Source organism: Hemitrygon akajei, chromosome 17 (assembly GCF_048418815.1).
Source record: "Hemitrygon akajei chromosome 17, sHemAka1.3, whole genome shotgun sequence".
In the NCBI taxonomy this organism is placed as follows: domain Eukaryota; kingdom Metazoa; phylum Chordata; class Chondrichthyes; order Myliobatiformes; family Dasyatidae; genus Hemitrygon; species Hemitrygon akajei.
Genome location: NC_133140.1, coordinates 89009715 through 89027160, shown reverse-complemented (window position 1 = coordinate 89027160; position 17446 = coordinate 89009715). Strand labels below are relative to the sequence as shown.

The window sequence follows — 17446 nt, the reverse complement described above, 5'->3', positions numbered from 1 at the left end:
ACTCTTGGCAGTGTGGAGGATCAGAGGGATCTTGGGGTCCAAGTCTAAGGACGTCAAAGCAGCTGTGCAGGTTGACTCTGTGATTAAGAAGGTGTATGGTGTATTGGCCTTCATTAATCGTGCAATTAAATTTTGGAGCCGAGAAGTAATGTTGCAGTTATATAGGAGCCTCGTCAGACCCCACTTGGGATACTTAGCTCAGTTCTGGTCGCCTCACTACAGGAAGGATGTGGAAGCCATAGAAAGGGTGCAGAGGAGATTTACAAGGATGTTGCCTGGATTGGGGAGTATGCCTTATGAGAATAGGTTGAGTGAACTCAGCCTTTTCTCCTTGGAGTGACAGAGGATGAGAGGTGACCTGATAGAGGTGTATAAGATGATGAGAGGCATTGATCATGTGGATAGTCAGAGGCTTTTTCCCAGGGCTGAAATGGTTGCCACAAGAGGGTACAGGTTTAAGGTGCTGGGGAGTAGGTACAGAGAAGATGTCAGCAGTAAGTCTTTTACTTAGAGAGTGGTGAGTGCGTGGAATGGGCTGCTGGCAACAGTGGTGGAGGTGGATATGATAAGGTCTTTTAAGAGACTGTTAGATAGGTACATGGAGCTTAATAAAATAGAGGACTATGGGTAAGCCTAGGAATTTCTAAGGTAGAGACATGTTGGGTAGAACTTTGTGGGCCGAACAGCCTGTATCATGCTGTAGGTTTTCTATGTTGATGAGTTTTGCAAGAGGACGAGTACAAAAGATGTCTTACTGTAATGATATGGGACTCTGGTGAGTGTGCATCTTGAATATTGTGTACAAATAGAAACATAGAAAACCTACAGCACAATACAGGCCCTTCAGCCCACAATGCTGTGCTGAACATGTGGTCTTCCTACCCAAGGAGGGAGAGATACTTTCAAAAGAAGGAGCGGAGATATTTCAGCTGATTGTTCTCTGGAATGGCAAATTTGCCACCAGGAAAATAATAGGGTGGCATGGTAATGTAACTCTTAGTGCATCACTCTACAGCAAGGTTCAATTCCTGCCACTGTCTGTAAGGAGCTTGTACATTCTCCCTGTGAGCACATGGGTTTCCTCTGGGTGCTCCAGTTTCCTCCCACGTTCCAAAGATGTATGGGTTAGACTAGTGGTCACCAACCTTTTTAAGCCCAAAATCCCCTACCTTGGCCTTAGTAAAAGGCAAGATCGACCACATATCAATTAGTTACATGCGCACCGGGGCAGAAAAGACCGGAAGTAAAACCCCGCAACCCGGAAGTAGAAATAATGTATAAACACTGAGGGTACCCACCCTTTTTTTGCACCGCGGACTGGTTTAATATTGACAATATTCTTGCGTACCGGCCGACAGTGGGGGGTAAACACAACCGGAATACAGCGATACTCGAAGCAGGTTCCTTATGTCCAGCCTATTCTGCAATTTAGCTTTCGTGGCTCTCAGCTTCTGTCCCGCACTGCTCACGTTTTTTCAGTGGGTTTGTCTTTAAGTGCGGGGTGCTTGGACTCAGGGTACAGAAGCAGTTTTGAGACATTGCCTCATTAGGCAGCCTCCCACCCGCTCGCTGCCAGCCGCCTTGGCCAGGTACAGCTGGTCTTGGGTGGGGTGAGAGGACAAGGTCAGGGCCAGAGGTCCCCGTACCAGGGCCGCGGCGGTCACAGTCCAGAGCGAGTGGCCGACCGAGCGAGGAGTGCGACAGAGTGCCCGCCCGTCCCCCTTGTAGGATCTATTAGCCGACAGAAGTTTGTTTCAGTAGATAGCAGAGCAGTAGCTGCTCTGATACTTATGAAACTCTGAGCCTGAATTAGGTCGTCTGCGAATATTTTAGCACCGGGTTCCGCACGAACATTCGGTGTGATAAACAGGTTCAGTGGTAGCGCTTGGGGCCAGTAGCAACGGCACTTCCCGCTGGCTGCCCGAGGCCAACCAGTGATCCGAGGCGCGAGGGTATCACTGCGTTTAGGAGACTGATGACCTCGCATGCGTTCAAGTTCAACAGTGGGCGTGAGAGGGAATGAGGAAAGGTGCAGCTGACTGGGTTGGGGACCGCGGAAGTACACTGTGTAGTGCGGGGAGCTACACGCATGCGCACTGGGCAGAAAGAACGGAACTAAAACCCCGCAACCCGGAATCAATCTCTCAACAGTATTTGTGTATTTATTTTTCATGATCAACTGGGAAATTCTCAAAGATCGACTAGTCGATCGCGATTGATGGGTTGGCGACCACTAGGTTAGACCATATATCTTATGGTCTTATATTCAAAGCAGAGCACAATAGTTTAGGATAGTTCTTGATTAGTCAGGGCATCAAAGGTTATGGGGAGAAGGCAGGAGAATAGGGTCGAGAGAGATAATAAATCAGCTGTGATGGAATGACGGAGTAGACCTGATGGGTCGAATGGTCTTACAAAGGAATATGACTTGCTGTAGGAACAGGACACTGAAGTAAAGGATCAGCTATTGAATGGTGTAGCAGGCATGAAGGGCTGATTGGCCTCATCCTGCTCCTATTTCACTCGAAGGAGTGCAGCTGGTGCGGTAGAAACTGGGTAGCTGCTATAAAGTGCTCATCTCCATTTGCACTGGTTCAGGCTGCAATCCAGAGTAAGGATCTCAAAACGAAAAACCAAAACAGCTTTTGTAAAATGCAGACACCCGGCTAGTACTAGGGGAGGAAGCATCCAGCACAAGCTCCTCACAAGCTGTATGTCTCCAGTATCCTCAATGCGTACCCATCTTTTACTTATAGTCGAGACTATTGGGAAATGAACAGATTACAAATTCACTTCACAGACTGAGTAATACTAATAGTAATCTGAGACATAGAACACATTTCAAAGAGCTTTATAATGGGATAAAGAGTAAATATGAAAATAAAAGACAAAAAGATGTTAGTTAGAAGTTAAATAAATAGGTTTGGAGCTGGTGCTTAAAAGTGTCAACCGAGTCACAGCGTAGGAATAATGTGCTCTTGGGGGTCTAACATCTTCCATTAACTCTTTTTTCCATAATATACTTTGCTTTCAAACTTCATTTAAGGCTGTGATAAGTCAGGTGTATAACTAGCCTGGGCATACTGCAAAGCTCTTGCATTCCTTGTACAATATAATGCAATAATCCTTACAACAGCGCATCTTCATCCTCTTTGCCTCTGAACGATTTTTAGTGGTAAATTCTACAGTGTTATCTATTCCCAGGGCAATTCGCTGTCCTGCTCCTACCTGTCTGCTTGGGCAGGAGATGATCTCACCATCGGTGGCACTCGGGTACTCTGACGATCCCCCTTTGGTGATGGTGGCCTCCCAAATGGCTTCCGCTCACGATGCCCTGAATCAGAAAGGAATGGAGATCATGAGACCACACTAGCAGCAGGAATTATGCATTTCACAGTGCCTATACTACTATGGAGTGGCCAGGGAGGGATAGCACCTCAGGAGAAGAGGGTTGTCGTGTCCATTTAGGGTGGCTCGCTAAGCATTGGTCTCCACTGGACACTCAGCTCTCACCTGTGGCCCCAAGTAGCTTTTTGCATGCAACGGCAGCCACACACCCAGTACACCACAGGCTAAACTAATGTCCTCATACCCTGGTGAGATAGGAAAATGCCTGCCCTAGCATGTGAGTCAGCTCCGACAGAATGGGCAGATAAGATCTACAGTGAGATCCAATGGCCAGGAAATTGTCTCTGCAACACTATGTGGAGTGAAGGGCATGACGAGTTACAGAAGAAGTCATGGTCATCCACTACAACCAAGACCCCAGTTGTGATGCTTGTTCATACCACTGGACTTGGACTTCTGAGGTTGAGAAGCAAAGGCTTTTCCACTTTAAAAAGTCTTCCGCACATTTCCTATCATCACAACAGACAAAATACCACATATGCTATAAGCTTTAAATCTCAGCACTGCTACTTCTTCCAAGTAGCTTGCCTGAGCTTAAGTGAGTGAATTTAAGTATCAAAGGAATTGGGGTGAGGGCAAAGACAGGCTAAAACCTAAAGATGAGGCCAGCACAGAATACATTGATGATTCTTGAGTACTGACTTGCTGTAGAACAGACACCAGCTGTGTGTGGTCACCCTACCACAACATGAGCATATTGAGGAATGCAGTTTCTGTACTGTTAAATTCTATGCCGACAAGTTAGCAACACTTTACACTGTCAGTAATCAGGGTTCAATTCCTGCTGCTGTCTGTAAGGAGTTTGTACATTCTCCTTGTGACCACATGGGTTTCTTCCCACATTTTAAAGATGTATGGGTCAGGGTTGGTAACTTGCGGGTATGCCATGTTGGCACTGGAAGCTTGGCAACACTAGCAGGCTGCCCTCAGCACATCCTTGGACCAAGTTGGTCATTGATGCAAACAACTGTACGTGACAAATAAAGCTAATCTTTATCTTTAATCTCTTCTGTTATTGGATCACTCACCTAATTGCTCCCCACAAAATACATAACTAATTGCAGGAAACTACTCAAATTATGCTCCACATGATGTTATTATGAAATTACAAACCTCTTTCGGGAGACATGGCCACCCGTTTGGAAGGTGGTGAAGATGGCCTCTCTTTATCGGAAGGTTCGTACCGTTTGCGAGTGCCTTTGTCAGCAGGCTGCAAGAAACACAGAAGATCAAAATCTGGCACAGATTCATGAATCTGAGGCAAACTACACAAACACCTAAACACAAGAGATTCTGCAGATCGTGGAAATCCACCTCACCTCCTTATTACTTCTCCCAACTATGGTCCACTCTCCTTTCCTATAAGATTCCTACTTCTCCAGCCCTGTACCTTTTCTACCTATCACCTCCCAGATTCTTACTTCATTCCCCCTCCCCCACCCACCTGGTCTCATCTGTCACCATCTACTTTGTCCTCCTTCCCCTCCCTCCACCTTCTTATTCGGGCATCTTCCCCATTCCTTTCCAGTCCTAATGAAGATCTTGGTCCACAACGTCAACTGTTTATTCATTTAGATCATGAGACACAGGAGAATTAGGCCATTCGACCTACTGAATCTGCTCTACCATTCCACCATGGCTGATTTATTATCCTTCTCAATCCCAATTGTCCTGCCTTTTCTTGTAACCTTTGATAATCTGACTAATCAAGAATCTATCAACCTCCACTTTCAATATTCCCAGTGACTTGGCCTCCTGTGGCAATGAATTCCACAGATCAACATCTTCTGGGTAAAGAAATTCCTGCTCATATTTGTTCTAAATGGACATCCCTCTATAATGAAACTGTGCCAGATGCTACCAGACCTGTTGAGTTCTTCAAGCATTTTGTGTGTTACTCACAGACCTAATCTTCCTGATACATTAGTACCCGAGTACATGGAGAGAAAGACCCTAAACAGTGAATTAAACTCTGGACACCTTCCAGCACGAATGCACAAGGAAACAGGAAATTACTGTACATGAGATTACAAGATACATCAAAAGTTCTGCAAACAATTTTGTCCCTGTTTAAGGGAAGGTAATTTTCTGCTAGAGGTGGTTCAGAGAAAGTCCTCTAGCATGATTCCAGGTATGAAAAGTTGCCCTACAAGAATATGCTGAAATTCACTGGAGTTCAGAAGAAGAGTCAAATACATAAGTGTAAAGGAGAATGAAATAATTGTTACTCTGGCTCTGATGCAGCCCAGAAAATAAAACAACCCAAAAGATAAAGAACACAATAATTAAAAAAACATAATAAAGTATGTACAATGTCCTGTGTATGTTACTAAAAAGGGCTTCTTTGGTTTGTTACGAGTAGGAATGCTTCTTTGTCTGTTAAAAGTTTCTCTTGCCATTGTTTCACTTTAGAATGGCTGATATGGTAATTGTATTCATTTGTTAATCAATGGGGAATGTTATTGTGTTTTGTGAGGCTGGGACCTTGGGGGAGGGGTTGCGCGGGCTTGGGGAGTCCGGAGGGAGACGCCGAGGAAGGAGGACGTGCGCTCGGGAGACCACCGGGGAGTCCGAAGTGGGAGTTTCGGGAGGACGACCACCTAGGAGTCGAATGGTTCGCTGGATGAGCTCCACCGATGTGCACTAAACTGACTGAACTTTGATAAGTTGGCGCCTTTTGTTTTTTTTCTTGTATATATATATATATATATATATATATATATATTGTACTGCCTAATACTCTTTTAATTTTAGTAAACTCTTTGAAGTGTATGTCATAATTTGTTGTGAGTTTGATACTGCCGGCGGGGGCGCGAGGCATAAACTCGATTCTCACAGCACCTGCGTGTACGGGAGGCGGGGTTGGTGTGTGGCTGGATTTCTTTTTCCCCTAGACATATACCAGCCTGTTGGGTAAGTGTTACATTTGTGGGGTGCTCGCCCGGGATTGGATTGTCAGGGGGCTGTGGAATTGCGCAGGTAGTGAGGGCAATGGAGAGAGAGAAAATTGTTCACTGGTGCCGATTTGAAGGTGTACCGGCACAGTACGCATGCGTAGTGAGCGGAGTCGATTTTCGAGTTTCGGGAGATGCGGTAGTGCGGGGGTTAAGTTTGGTGAAGGGTATGGGGCAGGTAGAATTGGTAGCTAGATGGTGTGGTAAAGAGGTAGAGTCTAGCTGGGTGTTGGTTCGTACGAGTGCTGACGTCAGGACGTTGGAACTGCCGGCGACGGTCAGTGTACCGGGGGAGGAGGGGCCGTGGGGGCTCCACACTCTCTCCGAGGATGAGGCGGAGAAGACACCGGAGGAGGGGCTAGAGCTAGAGGAAAACCCCAGAGAGGTGGCAGGCACTAGCAAAGGGAGGAGGGAGGAGGGGGTCGTGACTAGGCCCCGCTCCCCAGGTAGGGTGGAAGCCTCCGAGCTGGCAGCCGCACTTAACTCCCTGGTGGGAGTGGCCGAGAGGCCACGGCTGAAGCTGGGGGTGTTCTCCGGAGCCAAGCCTACTCCAGACGGGGAGGTGGACTATGAGACCTGGATCGAGCATACGTCCTTGATGTTAGAGGAGTGGCCAGGCTCGGAGGAGGAGAAGCGGTAGCGATTGGTGGGAAGTTTGAGAGGTTTAGCAGCCAAAACCGTTCGGGAATGGAAAGCTGAAAAGTCTGGGGCCTCAGTGGAGGAATGTATAGAAGTTTTGGAGGGAGCGTTTGGGTTGTCAGGGGAACCCTGGCTGCTTTTAGCAGAGTTCCAACGCCTGGAACAATGGAGAGGGGAAAAGCTCTCCGAGTACATATTTAGGATGGAGGGGATGCTCTCGGGGCTGCGGCGCCGGGGGGTAGTGAAGGCGCCGGACGTGGCTAGCGTGAGGATGAGTCAGTTATTCAGTGGCTCTCTGGAGGAGGACAAGGTGGCGTGGACTATCTGGCAGGCTTATAGGAAAGGCCCCCCTCCATCGTTCGGGCAACTGATTAGAGAGGTGCGGGAGGAGGAGAGAGCGTTGGGGCGGAAAAGGGGCGCGGGCCTACGGGAGCGACCCTCAGTGATACAGGAAGTGGTGGCTGGGTGGAGGAATGACAACCCACCGAGGGGTAGAGAATCCCCTCTGGAGGGGAGGGACAGGGGAGGTACCCACTCTCAGGGGCGACCAGTGCCGTGGGTTGGGAGTGGGAGTCGTCCTGGGAGAGGAGGGGCGGCAGGCAGCGTGTGCTTTAACTGTGGGAAAGAGGGGCATTTCAGGCGGGACTGTGGGCGGCCGAGGGTGTGCTATAGCTGTGGAGAGGAGGGACACTTTAGGTGGGATTGTGAGAGACAAGGAGTTCCGCGGAGGACCAGCCCCCCTGCGACTAAGAAGGGGGAGGTGTCGGGAAACTTAGGAGAGGCTCAGTGAGGGAACGGACTGGAGCCTCTGGAGGAACACGTTCCCAGAGATCAGCCAGGGGACCACTGGGTGCCCACCCCTCTATTCCAGATGGGCTGGTAGGACCCCGTGCCAGTGTGGGTCTACGGATAGAGGGAGTTTACGCAAAAGCCGTTCTGGATATGGGATCGCAGGTGACCTTATTGTACCGGTCTTTCTACCACCAATATCTAAAGCATTTGCCCATAACCCCATTTGACGCCCTGCAGATTTGGGGTGTGAGTGAGGGTGACTACCCGTACGATGGGTACCTATCGGTGAGATTGGAGTTCTCCGAGGGCGATGTGGGAGTGTCCGAAGCTATTGAGACGTTGGTGTTGGTGTGTCCTGACCCGGTGGAAACTGGTGGTGCTGCCCTCCTGGTGGGGACTAATTCCCCCGTTGTGCGACGGCTCCTGGGAGCTTGTAAGGAGAAAGCGGGGGAAGACTTTCTGGAGACCCTCTCGGTGCATCCAGTGTTTCGAGCAGTGTTCGAAGAAGGGGTTGCCTCACTAGGACTGGACCCGGAGTGTAAACGCGGGACGATGTGGTGTACGCAGGCGAGGCCCAAGGTGATCCGACCCGGGGAGGTAGCACTAGTGATGGGGACCCCCAGATTCCCAGGAGTGCCGACGGGTGAAGCCCTGTTAGTAGACGCCCCGGACGATCTTGAAGGGGAGACACGATTTCCGGCGGGGGCACTGGTGAGGCCCGAAGTGCAGAGACCAGGGGTGGTACATGCGAGGCGTATAGCTATAAGTGTCAGGAACACCACGGCAAGAGAAATCACCTTTAAGAGGGGAATGCCGCTGGCACATCTGTTCCCGGTGACGGTAATGTCTAGCGCACCGGTGAGGACCCCTAACGGGGAGGGATCGGAGCATCGAAGGAAGCTGACCGCTGAAGTCTTTAACTTCGGGGATTCCCCTGTGTCGCCGGAGTGGAAACACAGACTAGTGGAGAAGATGCTGAAGATGGAAGCTGTTTTTTCTTAGGGCGAGTTTGATGTTGGCTGCTCCAAAAGCACTCGCCACACCATCCGGGTGACGGAGGACACTCCGTTCAGAGAGAGATCCCGGCGGCTGGCTCCGGCAGATGTTGAGGACGTGCGGCAGCACCTGCGCAAGTTGAAGGAGGCCGGAATCATAGCTGAGTCCCGAAGTCCTTATGCGTCCCCAATAGTGGTGGCACGGAAGAAGAATGGGCGAGTGCGCATGTGTGTTGACTACAGGACGTTGAATCGGCGAACTGTCCCTGATCAATATACTGTCCCAAGAGTGGAGGATGCGCTGGCCTGCCTGAGTGGTGCGAAGTGGTTCAGTGTGCTGGATTTAAGAAGTGGGTATTACCAGATCCCAATGAGTGCGGCCGATAAAGAGAAGACCGCTTTTATCTGCCCGCTGGGGTTCTTTCAGTTCGAACGAATGCCCCAAGGCATATCGGGAGCCCCAGCCACCTTCCAGAGGCTCATGGAGAGAACTGTGGGGGATATGAATCTGTTAGAGGTGCTGGTGTACCTGGACGATTTGATAGTGTTTGGATCGACTCTGGAGGAACATGAGGAGAGGCTGTTGAAGGTGTTGGGCCCGCTTAATGAAGAAGGGTTGAAGCTTTCCCTGGACAAATGCCAGTTCTGCAAGTCGTCGGTTAACTACGTTGGTCATATCATTTCGCGAGAGGGAGTGGCTACTGATCCAACCAAGATAGAGGCCGTGACCACCTGGCCGAGACCCCAGAAAGTGGGCGCTCTGCACTCATTTTTGGGGTTCTGTGGGTATTACCGGCGATTTGTGAAAGGATACGCCAAAGTGTGTCATCCGTTGACTCAGCTGTTGTGTGGCTATCCCCCGGTGGGAAAGAAACGGACGGGGGACCAGAGGCAGGACGCTGGAGGATACTGGAACCTGGCGGAACCTTTTGGCTCGAGATGGGATGATCAAAGTGAAGAGGCGTTCCAATCTTTGAAAAGGGCACTGACCCAGGCCCCGGTGTTGGCTTTTGCCGATCCCCAGAAGCCATATGTGCTGCACACGGATGCCAGTCGAGAGGGTCTCGGGGCTGTTCTGTACCAGGAGCATGGCAAAGCATTGAGACCGGTAGCCTTTGTCAGCCGAAGCTTGTTGCCATCGGAGAGAAACTATCCCACTCACAAGTTGGAGTTCCTGGCGCTGAAGTGGGCGGTGGTGGACAAGTTGGGCGATTACCTGTACGGAGCCAAGTTTGAGGTGCGAACGGATAACAATCCGCTCACTTATATTTTGACTTCGGCAAAGCTGGATGCCACAGGACATCGGTGGCTGGTGGCCTTGTCGGTATATGATTTCAGCCTGAGGTACCGGCCCGGAAGCAAGAATGTCGATGCGGATGCTTTGTCTCGTTGGGAGCCGGGGGAACAGGAGAGGGATGAGGAGTGGGAGAGTGTCCCTGCCCCTGGAGTGAAGGCGATGTGCCAGCTTGCTATCACCGTGAAGGCCGAGGGAAGAGGGAGGCTGGAACGAGCCGTGGACCATTTGGGGGGTTTTGACGACGCCATACCCCTAGCTTACTGTGACCTGACCGCACTACGGACTAAACAGTTGCCGGAACTGAGTCCGGGGGAAGTGGCCGCTGCTCAGCAAAATGACCCGGGCATTGGCACAGTGTGGAGAGCGGTCGAGAGGGGGGATGGGGCGTTGGCTGAGAAGGCGAAACACCCATTCGTGCCCCTGTTGTTGAAGGAGTGGTCTCGGTTGAAGTTAAAGAATAAAATCTTGTACCGGGTAACGGCGCCTCCAGACCAACCCCACTGTTGGCAACTGGTTCTGCCGGAGGAGTATCGGCAGGCTGTACTCCAGGCCCTACATGATGATTCTGGACACTTGGGGGTGGAAAAGACCTATGGATTACTCAAAGCCCGGTTCTACTGGCCCCGGATGAGGGGGTAAGTCGAAGAATACTGTAGGGGCTGCAGTCGTTGCATCCGGAGGAAGACCCTGCCCGCGTTGGCGGCTCCACTGTCGCACTTGCAGAGTGCGGGACCTCTGGACCTGGTATGTATGGATTTTCTGTCGATTGAACCTGACACCAGCAACACCGCGAATGTCTTAGTCATTACCGATCATTACACTCGCTATGCTCAGGCATTTCCCACTAAGGATCAGAAGGCGACGACAGTGGCGAAGGTGTTATGGGAGAAGTATTTTGTTCATTACGGCCTTCCCAGGCGAATCCATAGCGATCAGGGGCGGGACTTTGAGAGCCGCCTTATCCATGAATTACTGACTATGCTTGGGGTTGAGAAATCCAGGACTACCCCGTATCACCCACAGGGAGATCCGCAGCCAGAGAGGTTCAACCGGACCCTGTTGGATATGCTCGGGACGCTGGAGATTGGGCAGAAAAGCAGGTGGAGTCGTCATATTGGACAATTGGTTCACTGTTACAATTGTACTCGCAATGATGCTACAGGATATTCGCCCTATTATCTGATGTTCGGGCGGGAAGCGAGGTTGCCCATTGACTTGTGTTTTGGGGGTGAAGTGGGTGAATTACCCGGGAAGTCCCATCTAAAGTATGTGTCTGACATGAAGAGGGAGTTACAGCGGGCGTACGAGTTGGCCGAGGCGGCGGCTACCAAACAAAATCAGAGGAATAAGATGCGGTATGATCGAAAGGTGAAGTTTGTTCAATTATTGCCGGGCGACCGGGTCCTTTTACGGAATTTGGGACTCCCTGGTAAGCACAAGTTGGCAGACCGATGGGCGGCCAGCCCCTATGTAATAGAGAGCCAGATGCCGAACCTGCCAGTTTACCGGGTGAAACCTGAGGATGGGAATGGGCCTATCAAGGTACTCCATCGGAATCACCTGCTGCCGCTGGGTCAAGCGGTGCAGGTGGATATGGAGCCAGAGTGGGAGGTTACGCCCAGTACAAGGACTCTGCGAGGGCACAGAGAAAGGGAAGAGACCACTGCTGAAGAGCGGGGACGGGTCCCTCGCCCGGAAATGGCTACTGATTCGGAAGAGGACGACTCAGATGAGTGGCCCCTGTTCCCATTCGCTGGCGCTCCAGTACCCGGAGAGGAGGCTCCTGGCCCTTCCCATACTGAATTGGGTGAGAGGAGGGAAGGTCTTGAGGGTCAGATGGAGAGGCAGCCAACAGTGGTGGGAGAGAGGGTGGAGCGTGAGCCGGAGAGATCTCAGGTGAGGGAGGACCCCCGTGAGGAAGGGGTTGAGGGTCTGTCAGGAAGACCTGGGGTGTCCGAGACAGTGGGTTCGCAGGTGGAGAGGGAGCCCGGGGGGCAGAAGGGGTATGGAGATCTCAGAGGATTAGGCGCCCCCCAGAGCGGTTGACATATGTGGTACCCAGAGAACCGAGTGTGATTTCTACTGCTCTGGGTAGTTATGTCACTGCTTTCTGCACCTGGGTTGGGTTTTGGGTGTTGCAAGAAGCTTTGGGGAACTCTAGTAATGCCATGAGGGCATGACATTTGCTGGTGGGGAGAGAATGTACAATGTCCTGTGTATGTTACTAAAAAGGGCTTCTTTGGTTTGTTACGAGTAGGAATGCTTCTTTGTCTGTTAAAAGTTTCTCTTGCCGTTGTTTCACTTTAGAATGGCTGATATGGTAATTGTATTCATTTGTTAATCAATGGGGAATGTTATTGTGTTTTGTGAGGCTGGGACCTTGGGGGAGGGGTTGCGCGGGCTTGGGGAGTCCGGAGGGAGACGCCGAGGAAGGAGGACGTGCGCTCGGGAGACCACCGGGGAGTCCGAAGTGGGAGTTTCGGGAGGACGACCACCTAGGAGTCGAATGGTTCGCTGGATGAGCTCCACCGATGTGCACTAAACTGACTGAACTTTGATAAGTTGGCGCCTTTTGTTTTTTTTCTTGTATATATATATATATATATATATATTGTACTGCCTAATACTCTTTTAATTTTAGTAAACTCTTTAAAGTGTATGTCATAATTTGTTGTGAGTTTGATACTGCCGGCGGGGGCGCGAGGCATAAACTCGATTCTCACAGCACCTGCGTGTACGGGAGGCGGGGTTGGTGTGTGGCTGGATTTCTTTTTCCCCTAGACATATACCAGCCTGTTGGGTAAGTGTTACAAGTATAAATACGTAAGATAGCGTATATGCCTAGACTTATTGTATGCCCATAAAATGACGCTAGACACAGGGTTGTGACTGACAAGAAATGATAAAGTTGTGGTGGTTAGGGGCGTGGAAGGGTGAGTTAATGGGTGGAGGTGAGTTCCAAAAACATTCAACACCAAGAGGAATAATTCTTCTCAGTCAGAAATGTGCGTTCCTTTAACTGAGACCATGCACTCTGCTTCTGGAATTGTCCTACCAGCACATACTGGCACTTGCATCCCAGTGGCTGTCACTGACATGTGTGCCCAGTCATTGGAATGACTTCAGGACAACGCTGAGCAGTGTTGAACATCATCCTAGCTCCAAATTTCTATAAGGAAAAATGTATGCAAAATACATTAAAACCCAGGTAGGCAGTTTTGTGCTGGCACCTTACCTTGTTTAGCAGGGTCAGTTTGATATCTTTGTGTGCGCTGTAGACAAGTTGTGAGGGTTTGCTGATCTGGGCTGGTTTTGGTGCAGAAGTCTTCTGTGGCTGTGGTGGAACCTCACGTTTTCGCCTCTCTTCACGTTCCTTCTCCCTCGGTGTCTCCTCCTTCTTGGGTTTCACTGAAGGAGGATTGAAATGTTTATTGTTTTCCCACTAACTCAAATGAGAGGTTGAAAAATTACATATATAAATCATAAAACTTAAGGTTTAACAAGTTAAGGACCCATGTGGTGCAAGATATCATTAGTGGAAAAGACACATACTGCATTGTTTAGACTGCAAAAGAGCAAATTAATGAACAAGTTGAATTTAAAACAAGGCTGTGAAGCATTTTCCAACAACATCGGGTAGCGCCGTGGAAGTCCATAGCGGGGGTATTCCCTTCTGCCGCCGGCGTGGGATGACGAGTCGATCGGGACCCTGAGGACTTGTGGAAACTTGTGATGGTTTCTTTCGAACTTATAGTCTTTCAACATCTTTGGACTATTTTTACTGTGCCCATGGTCTGTTTTTTTAATCAATTATGCTATTGTTGCACTGTTGTAACTATATGTTGTAACTATGTGGTTTTCTGCAGGACTTGTAGCTTTAGTTTTTGGTCTTGTTTTTGTCTGGTGCATTTGGAGCTCCTTTCTGGGGAACGTGCTAAGATGGTAGCGCGATATTAATACGCAGCAGCCTCTCTGGACTCTGGACTGGGGATTGCCAAACGTTATGTGTGTTTTCTGGTGTAGTCTGTTTTGTCATATGCTTCTGTGATATCATTCTGGAGAAACGTTGTCTCATTTTTTAACTGCATTGCATTTGTGGTTTCTAGATGAAAATAAACTGAATCTGAATTTTCAGTCTCAGCCTAAAGGATTGGGGAAACTGCAAAGTTTAGATATTTAATAAGGAACTGACGGAGGGCAATGTTGAGGCAGATACATTAAGGGCATTTAAGAAACACTTAGATAGGCACATGGATCATAGAAAAATGGAGGATTATGTATGGAGGAAGAGTTAGATTGATCTTAGAGAAGGTTAACAGGTCAACGCAATACCATTTTTACTTATTTATTTTGAGATACAGTGTGGATAGGCCCTTCCAGCAAGCCCCTATTTAACTCTAGCCTAATCACAGGACAATTTACAATGACCAATTAACCTACTAACTCAATGCTGTTGGAGGATGGTGCTGGAATCTTGGGTCTTGGACAAGGTTTAATCCACACAGTCTGTGCTTATGACTCTGTAGTTCATGTTATGATGTGTTTCTGGTTGCTCATATTTGTCCCTATTTTGTGTGATTTTGATTGCGACAGACAAATGCTGTGGCCTGTAGTCAACGGACGATGCAGTGCTGGATTGAACTGAACTCAATATTCCTGGACTGTGTTGATGACTTGTGGTTTAATGTTTTGTATACTGTGCTTTTTGTTTTTTTTGGTGCTGTGTGCATGATTTGTCCTTTGCGCATTGGGGTTTGATGTTGTTTCATGGCTGTCTGTGGGGAAGATGAATCTCAGGGTTGTATACTGCATACATACAGTGATAATAAATGTACTTTGAATCTTTTGAAGGACCTCTACTGTACTGTAATGCTTTATGTTCTAAGAAGGAGTGGAGATAAAATAACACATAATACCTATCTATATAGGGCCCCATATAGGGTTTAAAACTTAAAATTGTTAAAAGAAATAAAACAGAAAGCAACCACAGATAGGGTAAATGCAATAGGGATTTTTCCAGTGAGGTTGGATGAGACTACAACTAGAGGTCATGGGTTAGGAGTGAAAGATGAAATATTTAAAGTGTACATGAGGGAAAAGTTCACTCAGAGGGTGGTGAAAGTGTGGAATGAGCTGCCAGTGGAAATGGTAGATGTGGGTTCAATTTCAACACTTAAGGGAAATTCAATAGGTATGTGGATGGGAGGAGTATGGAGGGCTATGGTCCAGGTGCAGGTCAATGGGACTAGGCAGATTATTAGTTTGCCACAGCCTAGATGGGCCAAAGGGCTTGTTTCTGTGCTGTAGAGCTTTATGATTATATGCTTGACTCCTATGCTTTCTCAATGCAGGGCCAAATTCCAACAATGCCAGTGATGCCCAATTAGTGGGCACAGTGGTGCAGTGATAAGTACTGGGAGAAAAGCACCCTGGTCACAGGGAGCAGGTGTGAACATAACACAATTCCAGTGACCCACGGTCAACCTTAACCTTGGGCGTTACCTGTGTGAATTATTACGTTTTCCCTGTGGTTGCAAGGCTGGTCTTCTCCCAAGTGACAAAAATGCAGAGATGGTAAGGTTAATTATTCAGAATAGCAAGATGTTGGATGAACTTAGCAGGTCAGGCAACATTTGAGGAAAGTATAGAGGGAACCCAGTGCCAAGGGCGATGGCAGAGGCAGATACATTCAGGGCATGTAAGAGACTCTAATATTTCACATGGATGAAAGAACAATGGAGGGCTATGTGTGTGGGAAAGGTTAGATTGATCTTAGATTAGGTTGGCAGAAGGCCCATACTGTTCTATGTTCTATATCTGTTGCAAGAAAAGGACAGTTGACATTTTGGTTTGGCCAATGGACTCAAGCACTTCAATGTCTCTTCATCTCAATTTCTCGATATAAATAGTGCTTATTAAATAAATAAATAAATAAACAAACAAATGTTATTATTTTGTGTTTTTCTTTTTCTGTATTTGCAATTTGTTGTCTTTTGCATATTGGTTGTTTGTCCGTCTTGTGTGTGCAAGAAAATGAATCTTAGGGTTGTATATGGTAACATACATGTACTTTGAACTTTGATAGATAAATAGATGGAAGATGGCTGGACAGCTAAAGGAATAACAGTTCTTTGCAACATAATGAAAGAAGGAACACTTCATTTTTGAAATGCTTAAAGAGAAACACTTACTAGAAAAACAAGATTTTTATCAGTATGTACAGACACGACAATATGTTAATAAGACGTTTAAAAATGTAACCAAGGCAAATACATGCTTGATAGAGCTCTTTAGAAAAAACATATAATTCAGATAATGGTAGTAGAATCATTTCAAGCATGTATAAGGGGTTGTCAAATCTTAAAACACATTTGACTTCATACATTAAAACAAAATGGGAGAAGGAGGGATAATTATATCTGAGGAAGAATGGACAATATGGAGATATCAATGGAAGTGTACCAGTTCACAGAAATGGAGGGAGCTTGGATGGAAAAACTTGATAAGATATTTTATTACAGCCTCTCAGAAATCCCATTATGATAGTAACCTCCCTGTTTGCTGGAGAAACTGTGGAAATCTAAATGCAAATCATTATCATAATTTTTGGGACTGCACTGATATCAAAAACTATTGGAGGGGGATACACAATGCCCTACAAGACATCTTTAAATGTGAAATACCCTTAGAGAGTAAGACTATATATTTTGGATATATACCTCAAGAATGGTTGAAAAGAGATAAATATTTAATGAATATACTGTTGGTGGCTGGTAAAAAGACTCTTACTAGGAAATGGTTATCACAGGAGAGCCCAACTTTAAATACATGGATGGAAATTACAATGGACATTTACAAAATGGAGAAGATAACAGCATCTGTTAACCATAAGCTGGAACAATTTAATTCATACTGGGAAAAATGGTTTAACTACATAATGCCTCATAGGCCTGATTTTATTCTCACAAATCAATGAATCTGTTGTTAAAAAAAAGATCATTCCCTACTTGTACATAGTTCTTTCCTTTTGCTTGTTTTTTTCTTTCCACTCTTTTCTATAAGTGTATACCTCAGATAAATACTTTGTGAAGATTTGTGATATATATGATCATATGTTATATATTGTTATGATACCAGCCCCCTCCTTTGCGAGAATCGCAAGAGCCCTAGTGAAGGGGGGGGGGGGGTCAATGACCCAAGAGGGAGAGAGACGTGCTGAATAGACACAGGAAATGGGAGAGAGAGGGAGACGTGCTGAAGACCACGTTCCCCCGGGATGCAGAATAAAGCGACCCTGACCATTGTCTCATGAAGACCACGTGTAAAGCCCTCGGGCAAAGTGGGCTGGTTGAGAGAGAGAT

At 47.7% G+C, this 17446-nt stretch overlaps 1 protein-coding gene across 2 annotated transcripts in view; it reads right to left on the bottom strand.

The window, feature by feature from the left end:
• zc3h18 (zinc finger CCCH-type containing 18) overlaps positions 1-17446 on the bottom strand; it is a 293021-nt gene that overhangs the window by 8424 nt on the left and 267151 nt on the right. For both annotated transcript variants that reach the window (XM_073070500.1, XM_073070499.1), the window contains exons 16-18: positions 13321-13493; positions 4522-4618; positions 3229-3334 (exon numbers count right to left, since the gene is read on the bottom strand). In XM_073070500.1, coding sequence (XP_072926601.1) covers positions 3229-3334; positions 4522-4618; positions 13321-13493 — 376 coding nt within the window. The remainder of the gene's footprint in view (positions 1-3228; positions 3335-4521; positions 4619-13320; positions 13494-17446) is intronic.